The following is a 22507-nucleotide window of genomic DNA, read 5'->3' on the forward strand; positions in this document are numbered from 1 at the left end:
TTCACTCATTATGATTCAATAGCAATTTGTTTAAAAAGTTCGTTGCTTAGGTCTTTTATTAGAAAGAAATCAAGACAAGTTCGTTGTTTAAGTCTTTAAAATAATTGAATCTTATCAAACTAAATTAGGTTCGCTGCTTAAGTCTTTCCCTTAAATCAACCAAGCAATGGCAATCAAGTTCGTCGCATAAGTCGGAATCGTCGGAAGTTCCCTAGATCGATCGCAAGAGATCTAGTAATCTCTTTGCCCTCAGTACGACTAGCATCACCCCGCTTGTGGGGCTTTTAACAGGTCATTGCAATCTTGGTGTTCATGCTGTAAAGCTGAGCACTTTACCAGACATCATCTTAAGAAGCTGTGTGGAAGAAGATGAAGTGAAAAAAAAAACAACTTAACACTTCCTTCTTGACTGACGCTTTTGTGACGTCCAGACTTAAACACCTGGGAGTACAGAATTTCAGACATCCCACCGATATGGCGGTAATGGGAGTTAAACGTATTATTTGTATTAACAACTTAGTGGTTTGCTAATTTGTGAGTTCTGAGACAGTAGTTCTTCTTTTCTATGGCTCACAAAGGATTATACATATATAGCAGTCCACGTGATCTCTAGATCAGCTAGCTAACTTAATCCCAGCAGTAAAAAGTTGATTCATATTTCAACTTTTATGGCTAGAATGTTTACTATCCATATATTGGATAAAAACTTAAAGAAATAAAATATTATGCCTTTGTTTTAGGTGATTTTCTGTCGAATTCAAGGATATTCACGGAAAGAAAGCATGTCATTTGTTTCTAATTGTTATCCGAATTAAAGGTGTTTACTTTAATGTCATTTCGATTATATGGAATTTATGTTAAAAATATACCATGAGTCGTAGGGTATTCCTAAAATTTCAATATCTATGCCGAAGCCAATGATTACGCCTCTCGTTGTCTCTCATGTTACACTTTACATTTGTGGGTAATTACTAGGTCTACAACTATGCTTCCGCCGTTTTCCAATAGATGTATCTAGGGTCGATTAAATCGTTTATGCTTTTTATTTAATTATTGTTTAATGTAAATATCAATATATATTATATTATTAATTAAGTAGTATTCCTACTTATATGATATATAGAAGACCACAATTACTTCATTCCTTACCTATCAAGTAAAAGAGAATTTTCAAAAATCCTCATCGCTATCCGGCTAATAACTTATTTTGATACTTATGCCTTATCAATTAGAATAACAATTGATAGCGATTTTTGAAAATTTTTTAAATAAAGAGTTAGGTAAAGAGCTGCTTGCCTCTTTCCCCATGTTTCTTCATTGTTTTAGTTTTATATGTAAATTTTACTTTTGATTTTGTACAGAACTGCGGTCCAACTATCATTAAGCAAATATACCCTTGTTCGAACATATTCAAATGTCTTGAGGATAACTCAAAATTTCGTTCAACATATCTGAAGAGTTTTTACCTCGGCTTAAAGCAGACTGTTAGCAAAAATCACTAGTGGGAATATTAAAATTTTTTCTTTATGAAAAAAATGCACTGTTATAGGAAGGACGTCAGGCAAGGCAGTAAGATTTAGCATTTAAATTTTAAACGCTTTTCATCGAAACCGCAGGTTTTAAATCATTCGACGATAGTTTTCGAAAAGTACTTTATATATGCACTGGCAATTTAGACCCATAACTTCAAAGTAAGATAGTTTAGCAAAGTTTGTATTTGTTATTGTACAGGGTGGCTGATGAAAGCCGCTACCAAAAAAAAAAATTAAATAACTTTTTTTCTATTTAATGAATCTGGTTAATTTTTCTTTTATTTTGCAGATTGACTTTTACATTTAACAAAAATGCATAACTCTGAAAATGAAACAATAATTTGGATTGTCCGCCACTATCACGCACTGGAGTCCGTAGTTTTGGTTGGACCATAATGAAACTTGTAAACAATTTTGCCGAGCATGGGACAGTCAACAGAAGACCTTACCATCGAAATCATTCAGTTCGAATGGAGGAAACAATCGCTGCTGTAGCTGCTACCATACAAAACAATCCACGTGTTTCGACAAGACGCTTATCTGCTCAAATGGGTGTAAGCAGACAGTCATTACAGTCGATTATGCACAAAGATTTGGACTTATTCCCACATAAAATTCAAATGGCCAACAAATTGAATGCTGCAGACTTGCCGATTCGCTTGGAATTTTGCCAGAAGATGCTTCAAATGGTTGAAGAGGATGGAAACATGTTGAACTGCCTTTTCATGTCTGACGAAGCCCCTTTTGATTTAAACAAAATTGTGGAATATGGAGTGCTTCCAACCCACAGATACTCCATGAGACGGAATTGCATCCACTTCGTGTCACAGTGTGGTGTGCASTTTCATCACGCTGCATTGTCGGGCCCTACTTCTTCGAAGAAAACGGTCACACCGTTACGGTTACTGGAGACCATTACTTAGACATGTTGAGAGAGTTTTTCTTTCCAGAATTACGCCGAAGGAGAATTTCTTTCAACTCTGTGTGGTTTCAGCAAGATGGTGCAGCTCCTCACATAGGCCAACCTGTTATGACAGAATTCCGASGAAAATTTCCCAATAAGCTGATATCCAGAAACTCCACATTCCGTTGGCCACCCAGGTCGCCCGACCTTACTGCACCTGACTTTTCCTTGTGGGATTATTGCAAACAGGAAGTCTACAAAGCAAAACCAACAAATTTGAATGAACTAAGGCAATCCATTCGGGAAACAATTGCGGCTATTCCTGTCTCAACTCTCCAAGCAGTAATGAACAACTTTTTGGTAAGATGCCGCACATGCATCAACGAGCAGGGGGGGCATTTAAATTCCCTTATTTTTCTGAAAATAATTAAGCTATATTTAATAAAATTGATTGAATAAAAGAAAAATGAATTCCTTACTCTGAAAAAAAAAAAAAAATTTGAGTTTCTTAATGTAGCAAAATTCATCAGCCACCCTGTATTTTTCTCATAAACAACTTGGTGATCAGTTTAGCAGTCAAAAATTGTATATGTGTTTTCAAGCCCGCCATATTGCAAGAAACTAGATGTGTAGCAATAATCACACATCGTGAGTCAAAGTAAAATGTTTTCATTTTACTTTTTGCGTCGGATATCTTGATTTTATTGAATCAGCAACTATCGTTGAGTGCTTTTTTAAAATGGCAATTTCCCAGATTTACTCAGTAGCCGCCATTTTGTATTACATTTTTAATATAAACTTTTTTATAAACAAATAAAGTATATGCTTAATAAAGCCACTAGTCTGGGAAATGCTTTCTAATACCTCACCCTCAAAATAAGTTTTTAAAACAGGATAGTTTTTCGTGGCGCCTTAAACCACATTAGAATTCATATTATAATTTGTGACTCAGCAGCAAAGTAGCACTCATTATAAGCTACTAATGCACAATTTAATCGCTAACAAACGATCGCGCCTTCAATTTATTAAACTCCCAACCGGATAAAGCGCAAGCAGAAATGCGCGGGAACAAACACACATGCCTATACATGACTAAATAAGTATACACGCATACAATTACATTTGCGCAAAACACTACACAGCCTCACTGCAACATGTCAAAGAAAGAAAGTGGCTGCCGCGTGCAATTTTTCAATTAAAAGCCGCAAACAATATTTATTTATGTGTAAAGTACATTTTAGTGTAAGCAACATTTAAACGGCAACACAACAGCAATAAAACCAAAAACAAAATGAAACATGCTGTAATTACTTTATTTTGTTGTGACTGCAACGGCAAATTGTTGTACGTGGCCGCGCAAAGTAACAGAGCAGGCGCAATGTAGGCAACAGCAAGAACAACACGAAAGCATGTCTCGCATGTCAGCGGCGCGTAAAGCAAGAAAGCGAATATGAAACGAGTTGAGGAGGCAAATGCAGCACGCATATTGGTTAGACGACAGCAATAACAGCAACAACAAACAATTAACAAACGACTGCTTGCAACAACGGGCGACCGCAACTGGGCAGCCGCGGCGAACGCTAAGCCAATTGAGCGGCTGCTGCAGTCAGCAGTGGCAAGAGAGATCATAGAAAAACATAGCAAGGCATATCTTCTGACATGGCATGTGCAAAGCGATAGCGCAACAACAAGCGCATTTGTTGCCGCCACTATGAGTATCGTCAACCACCGCAAATGTTTAACGCAAAAATCCAAAACGCGCATGCAACATTAGCCAGCACATGTTGGCATGCCACACCGCTTTGTCCACCGCCCTTGTGGTTTTCTACACTCCGCCGCTCCGCTGCCTTCCATGCCGCACTGCAGCCAGAGTCACTGATTGCCGTGCAGCATCCAGTCCTTTAGTCCCTGCAGCGCACATTGGAGTCGCCTACAATGCGCATTTACTCCACAAGCTTTTATTCCGCTTACCTACATATGCCTGCATGTGTGTGTTTGTGTTTGCGCATGCTCTGCACGACGTTAAGGATGATAACTCAATTAGAGTAGTGAATTGATGTTGGCAATTAACTCGCAATTAGAAATGTACGCAGCGCGCTCGTAGTTGGTCGTCAACATATGCAGCTATGGTTTCTATAATAACAACAACAACAGCAACAAGCATTCGTTTATGGCTTTTGCAACGATCATGCGTTTGGTATGTGAGCGTTTATTTTATATGTTGTAGAAGTTTTGTTGTTGCTATTTTCTTCTCTGCCGCCAACTCTAAAAGGGAGGTTTGCTGCTACGATCGTTTTTCTTAGTCAACTGTCTGCTAAGTTGTCCAAGTTTTTGTTGTTGTTTGTTGGCAAATTTGATATTCCGCTTCCAGCGCACGGTGATGTACTGCTGTCGACAAGTGCTCAATTGCCTTTGCTATGCGTGCAGTTACTCATGGCCGCAGCGCATATTTGAAAGAAAATGGATGTGTTCACAAGCCCATATGTTCTACATGTTAGAAGACCAAAAGTGAAAAAAATATAGCGAAATAGTGCTCCGAAGCAATAGTAACATAATTTCTAGTGACTTTCCTAAAAGCTAGCAATACTAAATAATAATATTATTCAAGCAAATATTAGTTGTTAAATTAAAAAAAAAAATGCATGCTAAAAAAATATTAATAATAATATAATAAATTATAATAATTTTAGAAAAATACATTTTCCCACAAAATACGTTCTTCATTATTGCTGTAAACAATTTTGCATTTTCGTAGTAAAAATTATATATCTCGCAAACAATATAATAAACCATTATTTACAAGAATAATTAAATATAAAAAGCGAATTTAATAAGCAAATCTGAGCACAATTTTGAAAAAAATTTGCAATAAATATCAGTCATTGAGTCTGCTTCTTAAATACCTTTTAAACGCTTTTAAATCAACCAAGTTACTCATGCTCACTTAATAATTATTTTCAAGAAGCAAATGAAGTCGAATTTAAAGAAAAACTGAATGAAAAACATTAACTTCGATTGGAACGAAGCTATATTACCCTACAAAATGCCCAGAATGTTCTTTGCAATAGCTTAGATTGATCAGTTTGTATGACAGCTATATGAAATAGTGACTCGCTGTAAAATGTTTCTTCCAAAATTGCAACTTGGACAAAAGCCCGCGCAAAATTTCGTGAAAATATCTTAACAAAAGAGAAAGTTCTCCTTTGAAACACTTGACTTTGTTTATATGGCAGTTAAGCGCTATAGTGGTCAAATAGACATACAAAAGGATATGGATAAATCGTTTCAACACTTCCCGCTGATCATTTATATTTACTTTAGGGTCTCTGCTGTTTTCTTTTAGGTGGAGCTAAGAAAAAAAGTTTAATATGAAAACCAGAAAAGGTAAAAATGCGAACGCCATCAAAGAGTTTAATTATATTATAATATACTACGACTTAGCACGTTTGTTTCCTTAGTCGTTCATAGCACAGAAATTAATATTTTTATATCCATACAGATATATATTTGTTTGTATGTTCTTTATAAAATCGTAAACTATGCACTTGATCATGTAATGAAATTTAGCAAATTTGTTTTGGATAAACCAAAGAAGATTTCTTAGTCAGTACGTTAAATAAATAATAGAAAAAAAGACATATTTCCACTGAATTGTTTATAAATTCATTTCCAATGCTATGCCATTACTGCTGTATCCGTTGCCAAAACTCGTCCAGATTTTTTGGCGTTGTTCAGTATTATCCCAGCCTTCTTTTAGTGATTGACCACATTGTGTTGGTTCCCGGTTCAGTAAGAAATTTCGTTCAGAAAGCTATTACTCTATGATTTTGAATTCTTCGTCGTCATTTTGTTGAAATATGATTTCTTTTTCTTTTCCGCAAAATTGGATATATGGTTTTGCAAAATATGCAGTTAGTAGTCTCTCTATTTTCACTATTAAATAGACTTTTTGTGGAGGTACAACATGCCATCATGTCAACCAAACCCATGTCATAATTTCCTGTCTTTTTGTATAAATATATTTTATATTAGGTTGTCAAAAAAGTCCTGCGGTATTTGCGCTAGTTGGCGCTGAGAGCGCGTAGTTCTAGTTTTATTCTTTTTGGAAAGCTCATTTCATGCACTAACACGTGTTTGAGTAATTGTCGTTTCTTTTAAGTCTTTTAAGTTTCAACGTTTTCGCTCTGGTGTAGAGGTGGTCGAAGATGCGCCACGCTCCGGAAGGCCTGTCGTCGAAAATTGCGATAAAATCGTTGAATTGGATAGCAGCCGTAACATCGGTCAAGAGCTGGGCATGAGTCATCAAAAAAAAAATTTTATGAACAATTGAAAATTCAGTAAAAACACCACAAAAACCGCAAGACTTTTTTGACAATGTAATATATATTGTATATTAATATTTATTTTTGTATATCTTTTTTTATTTATTTATTTATTTTTTTTTATTGTATTTAGTGTAATAAATTTTATCCATTTTTTATTTAATATTTTTTTATTTCTTTTATTTTTATTTTATATGTGAATTATTTTGCACTTTGTTAAAATGCTACTATATTCAAATTTTTTAGAGATTTAAAAATCGCTATAAGCCAAATACAAAAATTTAGTTTTTCTAATTTCTATTGCTATATTTTTTACCAATTTTTTCCTTTATATTTTGGTAAGTTTAGTTTACTTTTTTTAATTTGTTCTTCAACTTCAAAAGCAGTCATAAATTGAGACAATAGACTAAAAAATATAAATAATTAATAGGATTTGCATACATCTAATCTGAGATTAAATAAACCGAACCGTATGCACATACACACGAGCATGTACTGTTATGTGCTCACTAACATTAAATAACAGATCTTAAAACGATATATGTTTCGTTCCACTTTGGCTAACAAATCAAGTGATTTTATAACTAACCTGTCATTTTAGTTCATTTAACTAAAACCGCACAGCATCTGTGGCTATAAATTTAATTTAATGTGTAGCACCAGCATTTTAATTAGCAAATATGCGCGGACACACGAATAAACCTAACATGCGCACACACGTACGTAAAAGCGCGCCTAGCTAAGAGCAGAGCAATACGGTTATAGTAGTCATAACTGTTTGCGTGTATATGCTGTGATATTTATGAGCGGCAAAAATTAACCGCATTGTTCTTGATTTGAAAAAATATTGCTCATTTGCGTATGGCAGCACTGTGCGACAAGTGGAGCACCTCAAGCGAATTGGCGGGCAAAACAAAACAAAAAATAGATAAAAAATAAAAATATTTAAAAACATTTAAGAGAAACAGGAATAAATTAAAATTCTGTCTCTTATACACATCTAGATGTGTATAAGAGACAGTGGCAGCACTGTGCGACAAGTGGAGCACCTCAAGCGAATTGGCGGGCAAAACAAAACAAAAAATAGATAAAAAATAAAAATATTTAAAAACATTTAAGAGAAACAGGAATAAATTAAAATTTATTGATAGCTAAAATTAGCTGTCTTTCAAAAATATACCAATAAAAATTAGTGCTGAAAATAACAAAAACCATATATGTTGAGTATGAGCGCAGCAGTAGAGCAAGCTGGTAGCGCTGCACTGCAGTTTAAACGATTTTGTTTTTTTTTTGTATTCCTTTTGCTTTGCTTGTGTCTCTGAAATGTCATAAAATTTAATGCAATCTTTTCAAATCAACAATATAATCATCTAATTAACTTCCACTTTTATGTATCACCACAGGCAAGCAGAAAGCTACACATGTTATATGTACATTAATGTGTATATTTAAAAAAAACAAAATAGTTGCTTCTTTGGTAAGTAAATATGTCTGTCATAAAGCGAAAATTCCCAAATATCAACAAGAAATTGTGTATCAAATTTAATGCGCCCGACTACACTACAAAATCAGCTTAGACACATAAAATACACGTATTAACGAAATTTATATTCAAATATTGACATTTAGTATGCTGTTAGCAGTTGGCTTGAGCGGCAATAAAAGCTTGCTGAGTTGTTGTGCTTAAAAATTTTTTTGTTGTTGGTTCCTGAATTGTTGTGCTTAAATATATTTTTTTTGTTTTTTTGAGAAAAACAAATACTTTTGCAAACTTTTTTTCTTTAAATTTTTTGTTTACATTTTTTAAGTTTTTGACTCATAACGTAAGACTTAGCAGAGCTTATTTTAGGCTTAGAAAAATAGTTAGAAATTTCATATTTCCTATAAAATAAATTGAACAAATATCAAAAGTATATTTCTTTCGGTCTTATAGTCATTACCTGGTTAAAATTTTATATTATAACACTGTGGAACATTTGTGGGATTATTGTTTGAGGGGTGAGAAATTCCAAGTCAGATGGTACTAGGCCAGTATAGTAAAATCCTCAAAGGGTTTGGCGTTCGTATGTGTCAGTTTTTTTTATGACCTTTTAAATTTTTTCATTATTTTCCATGGTTTTTCATCTTAACAAATTAATTTTGTCCAATGAGGCGTACTAAATGGTGCAGATATACGAAAGCTGATTAAAAGTGACGCATTCAACAATATTTTGATGGATGCTGAATGCATGGCAGGCAATCAAAGAAGTAATAGAAGGCTTGTTTGGAAAGCATCATTCTAACAACTACGATGTTTTTGTCGCAAGAATGTTAAAAGCATTCTCGGAAATAGGTTTTTTTTTTTTTGGTTTTTTGCCAAAATGTTACAACTAAGCGAAAAAGCATCAAGATAAGAAAAAAATTTAAAAGGTCATAAAAAAAAACTGACAAACGGACGCCAAACCCTTTGAGAGTTTTAATATACTGACCTAGTACCATCACCCTGATTTTGAATTTCTCACCCAACAGATTAGCTGTTGTACTGTGTAATTAATGAATCTAATGAATGAATGGTCGCAGAAAAAACCTTGCTATAATTTTAAAGCTTACATTTTCTCTCACAAAGGAGGGTTAGTTGACGATTTTTTGAGGTGCAGAGCTATAATATACATACTAAAATAGGGCTAACTGAGCTCTAAAACTCGCCCAAAAATTATACTTATATATTTAAGTTGTACTTCTACACAGAAGTGGAGTTCGTAACACAACATTGTAAAACTAACTAAAATAAGCGTTAAGCCACCTCAAGTGGTCTATGAAAATTTCAAGAAATCACCGATTTTAGAAATTAGCAGTTCATTAGGAGAGGGAAATGTTAACTATACATTAGTCTTATTTATTCGAAACCCAATTAGATGAAGAAACAGTGACTTGGGTGTCTAAAAAGGCCAACAAAATGTTCTTCAGTTCTTCACAAAGCTCGAAGTTTTTCTAAAAAGAAAAGCTAGCAAATTTTTTTTTTAGTTTCTGAGCTAAAACAGATATGTATTTATTTAGAATTTCTTTATTTGACTTGTTAAACGTGTTATAAACTCTGGCCTAACTGATAAAAATATGTGGAGTCGGATATAACGATTCTGTGAAATTATCTCGTATCATATCACAGTTTTTGATTTTTGTATGCCCAACCCGCCTTACATAAGCTTCTGGAATCAAAATATTGGTACTATTGAAGATGTTCATAAAATCTTGGAATTTGATCTAAACAAATGTTTCATTATCGTCTAAAGACTTCAATTATTCTATATTGAAGAGTTAAGCAACATTTATATCATATTGAAAGCTAACCAAATTATTAGCGAAAAAGTTTAACCTCCTTTAAAAAATAATTTGTTGTAGCACAAAAAGATTTTCAGAACTTTTTAGAGTTCTCAAAATGAAGCATAATCGTTCTATAAAGGAGAGCATGCTAGAGATTTAGAGCTTCAATATAAATATTTTCTTCATCATCTTATCAAAATATTTAAGTCGCATTCAAATATCGCTATTCTTATAAATGGTAAATATTTTAGTGTTAAAAAAATAAATTGAAACAGCAATTAAATATAACAATAAACTTGAATTGCTAAACACATATTACGTAAGCTAAACTTTGACAATTCTGTTTTCTTCAAACCTCAATTTCAACAACACTCCAACTACTAACCAAGCATAGTCTATCACCACATAAAGTTCATTTTAATGCTAATGCTCTACTTTGTTATTATTTAATTTGGTACAAACTTGCTAAGGTCGGCAACTGATCTAGTTTTGTATCTGCATATGTAAGTTCGCACTTTTGCGCCACCTTACGCTTTCGTCTTGGCGTTTATGGGCACTTTGTGTGACCATTTGCACGATTTGTTCGTCATCAGCGTCAGACTTAACGGCCGTCCGTTTGCCTTCAATGTGGTTTCGGTGACGTTTAATTTTCTAACATTGTTTAATTTTCAAAGCAACTGCTTTAATTTGCAATTAATGCATAGAAATTAGTTAATGATGTTTTTAAGAAAAAGAGTCAAACTAGGTGGCCGCAAAGACGAGAATATTGTGAGCTTAGAATTGTGAGGTCGCTGGAGAGACTATGCGTATTAGAACTGACGACTTTAAGAAACAATGATGCTCGGATGCTCTACTTGGTCTGCATACTATTAATTGCTATAAAATAATATTTTTTTAAGCTAAAAGAACAGAAATTGTACAACATAATTGTTTCTTAACCGAAATGAGCAGATAATTATACGAGCATAGCGCCAAGGGTATCAACTCGGCAAAAAACTACCAAATTTTGAGTATTTTCTTCCTCCAAGACAACAACAACATCAAAAGTTCTTTAACTTCCATATGATTTTAGATTGTTTGGTTAGGTTTTACGCTTAAATCCTCCGAAATGACTATAGTCTATATCAATATAAAGTAGTTGTATCAATACCCTTCTCATTAGTGAAAGCCATTAAAAAATATACTACATATGTTTAGAAAAAATCGTATATTGCTGAAATGGTTATTTGGCAAAAGAAGGACAGCTTCTACCATATAATGGCTTGACGATTGTTACTCGGCCTCTGTTCTAGGTAAAAAAAATCATTCCCAAGTAGTTTGTTCTATAATAAACTAGTCTGTTGATCAGCGTAGACCATGAAATCAGTATATGTTCAAAACAGACAATTACGAAAACGTAAATAATATAATATCACAAACTGATTTTGGAAAAGTATAAAATGAGTAATCTCGAAATACAAACAAAACCATGATAAAATGTTGTCAAAATTGCTCTAAAAGGCTTCGATAGCAATTTGTTCCTGTTTTCAAATCTGAATATACCGTTCACTGATGAAATATTAAGCAATGATGTATAAGTAAATTGGCAATGGAAGCAAGAAAACGTATCATACTACCAAAATGGGTTTCCAATAGTCAGAACGTGCTTATAGTCGATAATTTGTCAACGGTCATAACTATTTCGATTCTTGAAAAAAAAACTAAAATTCATTTTAAACTATTTGTACTTCTCAGCACGCTTGTAATTTGAAAAGTCAAAATTTATAGTACAACACGTTAGTCACATGCGTCACTCACCACCACCTCAGACTACGCCTCACTTTCTGTCAACATTTTTCCACTCTCATATAGGTAATTAAGTATTCAAATAACTGATCACCGCTGCCACTCATTTGTTGACTATCAGTCAACTGAGCAGCTTCGTATTTAATAAAAGTTACTTATAAATCATCCATCGTGAGCATCTCACTGACCTTCAAGCAGTCATAACCGACCAGTCGCACTAATCTCAACCCATACGTTTTGCCTAACATCTAACACCTTTACGCGCATTACGACCAGAGCACAGCTTAACAAACACGACAAAAGCGAGAAACAAATAAAATTTCATAATTAATAAACCGCTTCAACTTAATTACGATTTTACAAAACTGTTTAAATACGAACGCTTATTAAATGCTTAATGCTAAATTCCACTTATGTAGATTATACTAAAAGAATTATTGATTCCTTATTGATTTCCTATCAGCATATGAGTAGCAAACGCCAAGCAGTAGCCGAAGCAGTCCATGCGGCATGACATCACACATCATTAAGAGCAGCAGAAGCGATAGAGACAGCGGTATCGGAGGCTACAGAGTCACTGCCAAGTCAAACGCTCGTCGTTGGAGTGTCATAAAAAACGAGTTCTACTTTGTGTCCCTGCTGCCGCTGCCTCTGCCGCCGCTACTATTATGTGAATTTATTTTTACTCGTATGTAAATATTGGCGTTTAATGAGCGCATCACTGCGCTCATGTCATATGCGCCTGCGCCGTGTAGCACTCATATTTTGCTACAAATGAACGCCTTGTCTGTGGTAATCAAATCAAAGTTAAATAGTCGAGCACTCGCTCTGACAAAGGGGTGTAGACAAAAACAATGTCCATTACTGTACGAACATTGGCTGAGTGACGGCTTAGTGTTGACGTGTGAGTAATAAGGAAGTATTTGACTGTTTATGCCAATTTCTGGTATTAGTATTTTTATGTTGCGCTTGTCGGCAGCTTGTTCTTTTCAACATGAAATATGACTGAATTGTTTTATTTACATCATTTCATATTTTAATAGATGTGTTCATAGTTGGAATTCTGGCATTTTTTATTATGTGATTATTGCTAATTCATATTTCATGCATTTGCAGTTAACCTTGGCAGGAAGTTAGAACTTTTGGTAGTAAGGCAAATTAAAAACAAAAAAATAAAAATAAAAATAAAAGAAAAAAAACATTAGCTTCTGTTTGCACCGAAGCACTGCTATAATGCCCTTCACCGTATACCGATCTGAACATAACATAAATTCAGATATTGATAGCGATGCTCTTGGTAAAAACGCATTCCAAATTTGTCAAAAAAAAAAAAAAAAAGTTTCCTATGAAACAGTTTGAGTTTGTTCCGTTCAGAAAACAGTTGAGTCACAAGCAAGTACATTTTTTTATTTACTAAGAAAATAATACACGTCAAAATTTGGTCAAAGGTAAAAATATTTATGAAAGAAATTTGATTTTGTAATAGAACGTCGTTAGGTGGGGATCGGTCTTTTAATGCACAGAAACAACTTAAGCGGTCAGTAGGGTAATCTGGCCTGTTTTTTTTTTTGACATTTTCTATAGAAATTTTTATTCTGCAGTATAGCTTTTTTCGCATACCATGAAGTATATCGTGGAGTGTATAAATAAAATTTTTTCGGAATTTTTTGATGACATTTGTCGGAGAAATGGCTGGGTGAATGAGATGCGTTTTTTCACTGCCGGACGCGATTTCTCAATTTATGCTTAAAAAGTACGTGAATGGTTGTCGTCTCTACAAGAATCATGAAAAAATGTTGATAAATTTAAAATTAATTATTGTTTTTTTTTTTAATTTTTCCACATTTTTTTTACAAACAGTTTTCATAACATTGTGAAAAATTTATAAAAAATTTTAAATTAAAAAAAAAAATTAAACAAATCGGTTGATTAGTTCGACCGAAATCATGTCCGTCTGTTTGTAAAAATGTGTTTTGAGAAAAACGAGTTTAAAGTTTGAAAAAAGGGAACAGAAAAAGCAAAAAAAAAAAAAAGAACTACGGACCTCTTGAAAATAACAGCAGACATCAAAAATATGAAGTCCTGCATTTACCAAATGCTTTCGTATGAAAGAAAGAAGAAGCGCAAAAGCTCGTTTGAAATCGCTCGAAAAGATTTGAGCTTTATTCAGAATTACTAGAGCAGCAACCCCTCCGAAATGAGAACATGCACGACGCCATTGCCTTACATTTTTCAAAAGCACGCTTATCACTATTACATTTATTATCAGCAACTTGTGATCTCATTTAACATTTTAATGTCATTTAGTCACTCGAAACGCGACTGCACACGCACACACACACTCACACATAAGCGGAGTATATGAAATAATATTTTTATGACCGAAAAATTTTTTCAAACCGCAACTTGTTCACAATAAATTTTGTGTTTTACGACTTCTGGCGGCTTTGTTGTTGTTAGTAGCGTGTATGAAGTTTTATTGCCGATTTTTATACACACTTCTAGACATACATATATAAACAAATACAAAAGTGCTCATGCAATTTTGGTTAACTAAAAGCTATTGTTAATACACACACACAAGCTTATAAGTGTGCTTAAACTAGCTCAGTAAGTGTTTGTCCATTTTTGTTGTTTTTGTTGTGTTTTTTGTTCAGGGAGGGCTTTTAATTTTTTATCATTTGTCAGCGCTGAACGCCGCGAACGATTTGTGTGCGCTCGTAAAAATTTAACAAATAAATGTCGTTCAGCCTGGGAGGTAGCCGGCACCTGAGTATGGAGACCACCAAAAATGTTGACCGTTAACCACCAGACATATACGCACACACACATGAACACCAGCTTTTTTTGTATGGGAATTTATGCACATTTATTTATATGGCGACACATTTCAAGTGACATTACAGTTATGCGCATGATTGACCGCAATATTTCGAGGTACATTTGTGTATTGCGCGCTCCTAACCCTGCCTTACTTGCTGGTTGGCCTTTCTGGCTCGTGACTTACTGCAATTATTATTTTTTGCTTGTGTGATCTTTGTTCACTGGCATTTTTATTTAACGCTGTCTTAAATTGTGGATTCCAGTGAAATTGAAAGCTGTTTACATTTTTTATAAAAGTTTGGATATTTTTGTTTTATTTTAATAAATTTTTTTTCCTTTGTTAGGAATTTGTGTAGCAAGACATTTTATTAATATTTAAGTATGTGTGTATATACATTTTTAGTAGCACAGTATTGTGAAAAATAAGGTGTGCACACTTACCGCGTAAGGATTATCCTGATTCATCATTTTGTTAGGTTAAGTGTTGTTGCTGTTGTAATTGAAAAAATCTGAAAATATCGAAAAAGTGTATTTATTATTTTAAAGTTGACCACTGTGAGCTTAGATAACAGCATAAACAGATTGAGTTCAAAACTCAAGTCTTTAGGTGATCTGCAGTTATAACCGTTAAATTGAATTTAATATGGAACTATGTCTTAAACTTACACCTTTTTTGGTATTTTTTGAACAGTTTAATAACTGGAAAAAAAACTGTAGTCATCTGCTGATAATAATCATGATCCTAGCTACTAAAATCGAACTTGAAAGACTTTTTTAAATACAGCAAGCTTTCTAATGTAAAAGTCTTTAATACAAAGTTAATACTTCTTCCCAAAAACAATTTAGTTTTGTAGAAAAAATTAGAATTGCTGCAGAAAATAATAGGTTGTCAAAAAAGTCTTGCGGTATTATCGCTAGTTGGCGCTGAGAGCGCCTAGTTCTAGTTTCGTTCGTCGCATCGGGYCATGCTATACCTTTTTGGAAGCTCATTTCATGCACTAACACGTGTTTGATTGATTGTCGTTTCTTTCAAGTCGTTCGTGAGTTATAGTGTCGCAAACATAGAGCAAAATAAAGAGAAAATACCGCATATTTTACAGCACTACGATATAGGCAAAAATGCATCTCAAACCGCCAATAAAATTTGTGCAGTTTATGGACCCGATACAGTTTCCATTTCCACCGCACAACGATTGTTTCAACGTTTTCGTTCTGGTGTAGAGGTGGTCGAAGATGCGCAACGCTCCGGAAGGCCTGTCGTCGAAAATTGCGATAAAATCGCTGAATTGGTCAAGAGAGCCCGGCATATGTAGTAGCAGCCGTAGCATTGTTCAAAAACTGGGCATGAGTGATGAAAAAAAATTTTATGAACAATTGAAAATTCATTAAAAATACTGCAATACTTTTTTGACAACATAATATATAGAAAGTAGGATTATTCTTGAAAGCTAGGTTATGTGGCAAAATAACCATCCAATATGATATTATCAGTCTGCTATAGAAGGAAAATTATATCGAATGGATATAATTATTTCATGGTAATAATCAAAATTGATCAAAAAACAATCGTGTTTCAAAAATTTCTCAAGGTAGTTTGTTAAATTTAGACTCTACTTTGTTAAAATGTGCCTTAAAATATTTGCGTGAAAAATTTTCTTTATTGTTTCCCATTTCAAGGTCTAATATTTGCATTTAATTAAGCGGACAGCACCAATCTATTAAACAACAGTACACCTAGACTTAGCTAATTCCCACGAGAGTTATCTGTAGAAACACCACTTTTCATAAATTAAGCCCTTTCAGACACTATTTTGCTCGTTTTTTCAGAGATTCGTACTATGCACGGCTTATTTGACTAATAAAGTTTAAAAACGAAACATAATCAGACTCGTTCGACTTTCCTGTTTAATTTCCAAAATAAAAATAAAAAATTAAAAAAAAACAATTGGTTAATTATAGATATTTTGTTTCGAAAATTTTTCGAGGGGCATACAAACTTTTTCGCTTGTTACTACCGTTTAAGATTTTGCATAATAGCACTCTCACAGAAAACGGCCTTTTAAAAACAACGTGAAACTGGAAATCTTCCAACCTATTACTTAATAATTTCTCCAGTTTAAAAGAATCCTTGGCAGATGGCATCCTGATTGCATTCAGCCCTTTATTCAGCTACTTTTTACTCAGCTGAATAAACGATGAAGACAAAAACAGTGAAAATAATCTAAGCTGCGAAAATGTATATCTCATTAGAACACTGGCGGAAAAACATTTAAAGCTTCATTAAAGCCATCTAAATTTGCAATCGTTAAGGCATTGAACTTTTTAAAAAAAAATTTGCTGATTAGCATTCTGATAGTATTCAACGCTTTATTCACCTATATTTTACACGAGCTGAATTAATGGATGAACTAAAAATTTTGAAAAGACAATTGGTTTCGATTTAGCTTCAAAAACTATTTACCGACAATAAAATCCAATAGAGCAAATAAATTATAAATATAAATATAAAATATGTCTACAAACCTAATTTTTTAAGCTTTAATCACGTATATTTCAATACAGCACTGACAGAAAAATACTTTACTGCCTTATTAAAGCAGCCTTAAACTGGAACTCTTCAGGCTTTTAACTGTAGAATTTATTCAGCTCAAGGGAATAATAGCTGAATAGCATTCCCATAGCATTTTCGGCATTATTCAGCTAACTTTTTTCCCAGCTGAATAAGTGCTGTAGTCAAGAATTATGTAAAGGCAAGTGTAAAGTTGCAGCTTATTGACTTTCTGAACTGGAATTTGATGCGCCTTAGTTCGAACAAGTACTAATTATTATCCGACAATTAGAAATATTAGAGGCGTGGCTCTTTTCGAAAGGCACACCTACAAATCAAGAATCTTCAGTCTACAATAGTTAATATTTCAACTTTTCTATCTTTAAGGGACGGTTTCGTAAGACATGCGAGACCTGATATTAAATTAAATCATCGCTATTAAGTTGGCATTATCTTAAAAATGTTTTAAATGCAAAAATGCAGAAGCGCAGAGTGTTAATTAATAATGATAAATGCAAATGTACTTACATTAATTCTAATTAATATCATTTACATGTATTTTTCAAACGACTGTACTGTCTTGCAAGAAATTTTTGCACCATTATAATCTATATTTATGAGTGCACATTTAAATACCTGACAGCGTTTAACCTGGCAAGCATCCGCGTTGGTGAATGTTGCTCTGCAAACTCATCAAATATAGCAGAAAATTGCATATTTATTTAACAAGTGGCCACCGACTTCACTGCTTGTAGAACAAACGTGATATATGTACAAGGCAACTGAGTCTGTCAATTTATACCAGAAAGGGTCAAACAAGTTTAAGGTAATATATGGATTACCGTAATGGCCGTTTAATAGAAAAAGCAACAATAATAAAAGCGTTGAATATCAAAAGAATTTTGCTGTTGTTTTATTTATAGTCTACCCTCAAGTAGATTAACAGCACTGACAAATCAACCGTATGGCAACAAAAATATTAAAATAAACCCATCTTTAGAATCCAGCAGTCGTTACAACGAACAGCAACAAGTACATTATTATTGTCAGCCACTGCTGCTAGCCAGTTTGAGCAAATGTGACTATCGTGTTCTTCATACAGTTAACTACAAGCTGGCAGTGGCTGCACCCAGCTACTCTTGATTCAATAAAATTGTGAAAAAAATCGCTAACTAAGCGTTATAAAAGACTAGCAGATGCAATTGCAGCAACAATAAAAATAAACTGAACAAGACTTGACAACAACAAAACTGCTATGCTTGTAAACTTGCCGAAGAAGCTACAATTGTCAAAAGAGTTGGGCCAAAAATGGCAAATAAATATTTAGTACAATCAGAACAACAATTTAATGTGCCGCAGGCGAAGTGCTGCACCCACAGCAAGTGCTCATATTAGCAGAGGTATCCAAAATTGTGAATATATAGGAACCAGCATTAAATGGGGTATTTTGCACTGTGGAGAAATTTTTATTTTAAATTTAAATTAAATTTGGTATTTAGCAAGTCGTCATAAGTAATTGATAGTAATGATTAGTAATTATAAGAATGCGTGCTTAATTATTTTGTGATTACCTATTAGTGTAATAAATATTCGGTATTTGGTATTAGGAGTTATTATATAGTACTTAGGAATTATGATTTTGGAAGTTGTCATTAACATTTTAAAAGAGTAATTAGTTGTTAAGAGGTGTTTAATATTTAATACTTAGTAATTTGTATTTGTCATTGGGGTGGTTTTTTTACGTGGCGGGTCCCAAACCCAGCGCGCAACCCTATGCAGGGAATGTTTCGCCTTCTCAGTTTAGCTCGCCTTCAAACGGATGTTCTTAGGCTACCCAGAGGATACTTGGTCAAGGACCGGAAGTCGTGAGCTGCTTGAGTCGTATGCAAAAGAATCGTTTCTGGCCACTCCCAAGTGAATGGCGATCAGAAAACTTTCCTCACTTGCGTGAACTTCTACGCATGACTCCATCCTCCCAGACGAGATATAAGACGACATTGACATAGTTCAGCGAATTAAAAGACAGCGGCTACGCTGGCTAGGTTATTTTGACCGAATGGACGAAAACACTCCAGCTCTGAAAGTATTCGACGCTATACCCGCCGGGGAAGCAGAGAAAGGGGAAGACCTCCACTCCGTTGGAAGGACCAAGTGGAGAAGAACCTGGCTACTCTTGGTATATCTAATTGGCGCCACGTGGCGAAAAGAAGAAACGACTGGCGCGCTGTTGTTAACTCGGCTATAATCGCGTAAGCGGTGACTACGCCCATCAAGAAGAAGAAGAAATTTGTATTTAGCATTTAGTAAAAGAAATTTGAGAAAGAGAAAATTTGTAATTAAGTTTTCTTTAGTTTTCAGTATTTGTAAATAAGTAATTAGCAATTAAGCAATTTTTAGTATTTATTATTTAGTATTTAATATTCATTATTTAGTATTTAGTACTTAGTATTTTAGTACTTAATATTTTATATTTTATATTTAGTATTTATTATTTAGTATTTAGTGCTTAGTATTTTAGTAATAAATATTTGGATTTTAGTATTGGGTGTTGAATATTCTGTACATACTGACATTTAATAATAATTGTAAATCACAAATTGACAATCAGGCGCCCACTGTGCCTCATTTATAAGCTTCAATCCATCTTACTCGTTTTGGCCATGTGCGGTTGAATAAATGCTTGCATTGTTTACAATATTTTTTCGACTTCGGTTGTTTTTTTTTTCATTTTTTTTTTTTTTTTTTTTTTTTTTTTTTTTTTTTTTTTTTTTTTTTTTTTTTTTTGTTTTTTGTTTGAAATCTGCTAAATTACAGTTCTAACTAAAGCAGTGTGGCACCAAAATAAGATGTTGCAAGCGTAGAATTGCTTCTTATTCTATTATTTAATGCTGCGCTTGCGCAAAAGCTACTTCTACACTTAAACATATATGAGTGTGTGATTATGTGTGTGCGCATATATTTTTTTGCAAATTTTTTTGATATTCAAGTTTGTATATGAACAGCTAGAATGCCAGGCGTGCAAAGGCAAGCCAAAGCCCACTCTTGCCATCCGCTTGGCACTTGTTAAACAAAAACAGGTGTTCGCAACAGCTGTTGGAGCGTTTAACTTAGCACCCAAAAACGAACAAGAAGCACACCGAAAAAAATTGCATAGCAAAAAATAGCTTTCACACTTTTTTTGCGGCACGTTGTTGCTGTATAATAGTAATGAGCTGTTTTGCTTTAACTTTTTTCACATTTTGCTAGACTTTTCAGCACAGCCACACACACACGACGCTCGGCACACGAACACAAACGCGTCAAGGCTGCCAGCGTCGACGGCACGCAATCATATGCCACACAATGGCTGAGGTGGCATCTTCTCAACCGCATGCATTTACAAAAAAATTAAATCACAAAAAATCACCAACAAAATATAGCTACAGATATGGCCTTACATATGTAGATAGCTGTGCTGATAAACGCATACACTGACATGCATATATATGTACATCTGATTTGAAGCGTTTATGCAACTGCGCTTGTTCTCTCATACGTGTGCTCATTCTTGTTTACATTTGAATGCATCCGCAAGTGTTCTACACTCAAACATATATTTGCATACGGACACAATTATACAAATATATTTACATAGATATATACTCCTATACGCCAGCATTCATTTGGTTGCTTGTGCGCATTCTCGCTTGCTGCTAGTTTAATTTGCATAACATTTAATGTAGACTCGCAAATCGCAGCTAAATAATATCGTTGCAAGCCACACACTGCAGACGAGAACTCGTTGCGCTCGCAGTCGTAGCGGTTGCGAGCCAAAACGACCTTGACTTGTTAATTTGCCGATGAGTGATGCTGGTTAAGAAGCGTCGAAAAAAAGCGCGAAAAAATTAAGTAGTATTGTGAAAAATAATGCAATGCAAAGTAGACGGCGAAAGTTTGAGAAAATAATTTACATAGAGAGAAGAAGAAGAGAAGGAAAAATACAAAAAATGGGTTTTTATAGAAAATAAGGAAAAAATATTATTTTATTTTGAAAAATATTTAGTTCAAAGAAACGGTTTTACATATTATCGAAACTTATGCCAAGCAATTAATTTTAGTGACTTAGACTGTCGCAAAAGGGCATAATAGAAGTTTGCAATTTTGGCCACTAATCACTGCGTAATCATGGAAGCATTAGCATACGTTAATAAATATTTTTAATTGAAATTAGACTTTTTTTATTTTATAGTAAGGCATCATAATGAAACAGAGTATTCATTATTTGAATACGTCTTTTTAACAATATTTTGGTTGTATTTCTAATCAAAATTATAACTAACAAGAAAAATTTTAACATCCGTTATACCCAAAATATTATACTCTTGCATATTAAGATATTAAAATGTGTTCCATACAAGAACTGAGGTTTGGCCAGTTGGTCAGCTACCATAGCAAAATGCTATAAAGGGCCGGTTTGAACATTTTATGCAGTTATCATAGCTTTTCTTAGGATATAGTATATCCATGCCAAATTTCGATACGATATCTTAATGAATAAAAAGTTTCCTGTACAAAAACTTGATTTTGAACAGTCAGTTTATATGGCGGTTATGACAAATGAGCAGCTGTTTGGGGAGGAAAGGACGAGTGCAACAGAGAGACAAACAGACATGACAAAATCGATTCAGCTTGTCACATTGATCAATTAGATATACACTTTTCAGAGTCTGCTCTTTTATTAAGGGGCTACATGCGTTTCGTAGTTTCAAAATTGGAAAATTTTTGTCTTATTAAATTCTATTGCATCTCTAAAATATTGTCCAAGAACTTCAAGTCAATCCTAACTAATACTTTCGGAGATACAACCTTGAAAATGTGGACGCTTGAGGTCAGGTATAGGCTGAGGGCGCAGTAGGTAAAACTTTAAATGCGTTTTTTCTCAAAACTATGTTTCCCAAGTCGGTTGTCAAGATTTCTCGCGAACTACTTAAGCGATATTGATGAATTTTTACACAAGTCTTCGAGATATCATTTACAAGGTTTTGAACGATGGATTTTTGTTTTTACTTACAACTATTAAAAAAAAAAAAATGTCGAGAAATTTTCATTGAAATTTGCCTTTTTTTTATAACAACGTCTGCCAAAAATCCAATTTTTTTTGTTTTCTTTCATCTAATACCTAGTTTAGTGTTTTTACTACAACATGTATTTTTTATTTTTATTTGAGATGATCCTGACAGAAGTTCTGCTGATAACGCGGATGCATTGGGGACTGCCGGAAATGGCGTCGTAATGACTGCCATTTTTATATATA

General features: G+C 33.9%; 1 protein-coding gene across 1 annotated transcript in view; it reads right to left on the bottom strand.

Annotated features, from left to right (window-relative positions):
• The window catches only part of LOC108967198 (knirps-related protein), an 87956-nt gene that overhangs the window by 59649 nt on the left and 5800 nt on the right, over positions 1–22507 (bottom strand). The window contains exon 2 of the mRNA XM_018930480.1: positions 15108–15175. Coding sequence (XP_018786025.1) covers positions 15108–15134 — 27 coding nt within the window. The 5' untranslated portion in view covers positions 15135–15175. The remainder of the gene's footprint in view (positions 1–15107; positions 15176–22507) is intronic.

Source organism: Bactrocera latifrons, unplaced genomic scaffold, assembly GCF_001853355.1.
Source record: "Bactrocera latifrons isolate USDA-ARS-PBARC rearing strain unplaced genomic scaffold, ASM185335v1 scaffold_18, whole genome shotgun sequence".
In the NCBI taxonomy this organism is placed as follows: Eukaryota; Metazoa; Arthropoda; class Insecta; order Diptera; family Tephritidae; genus Bactrocera; species Bactrocera latifrons.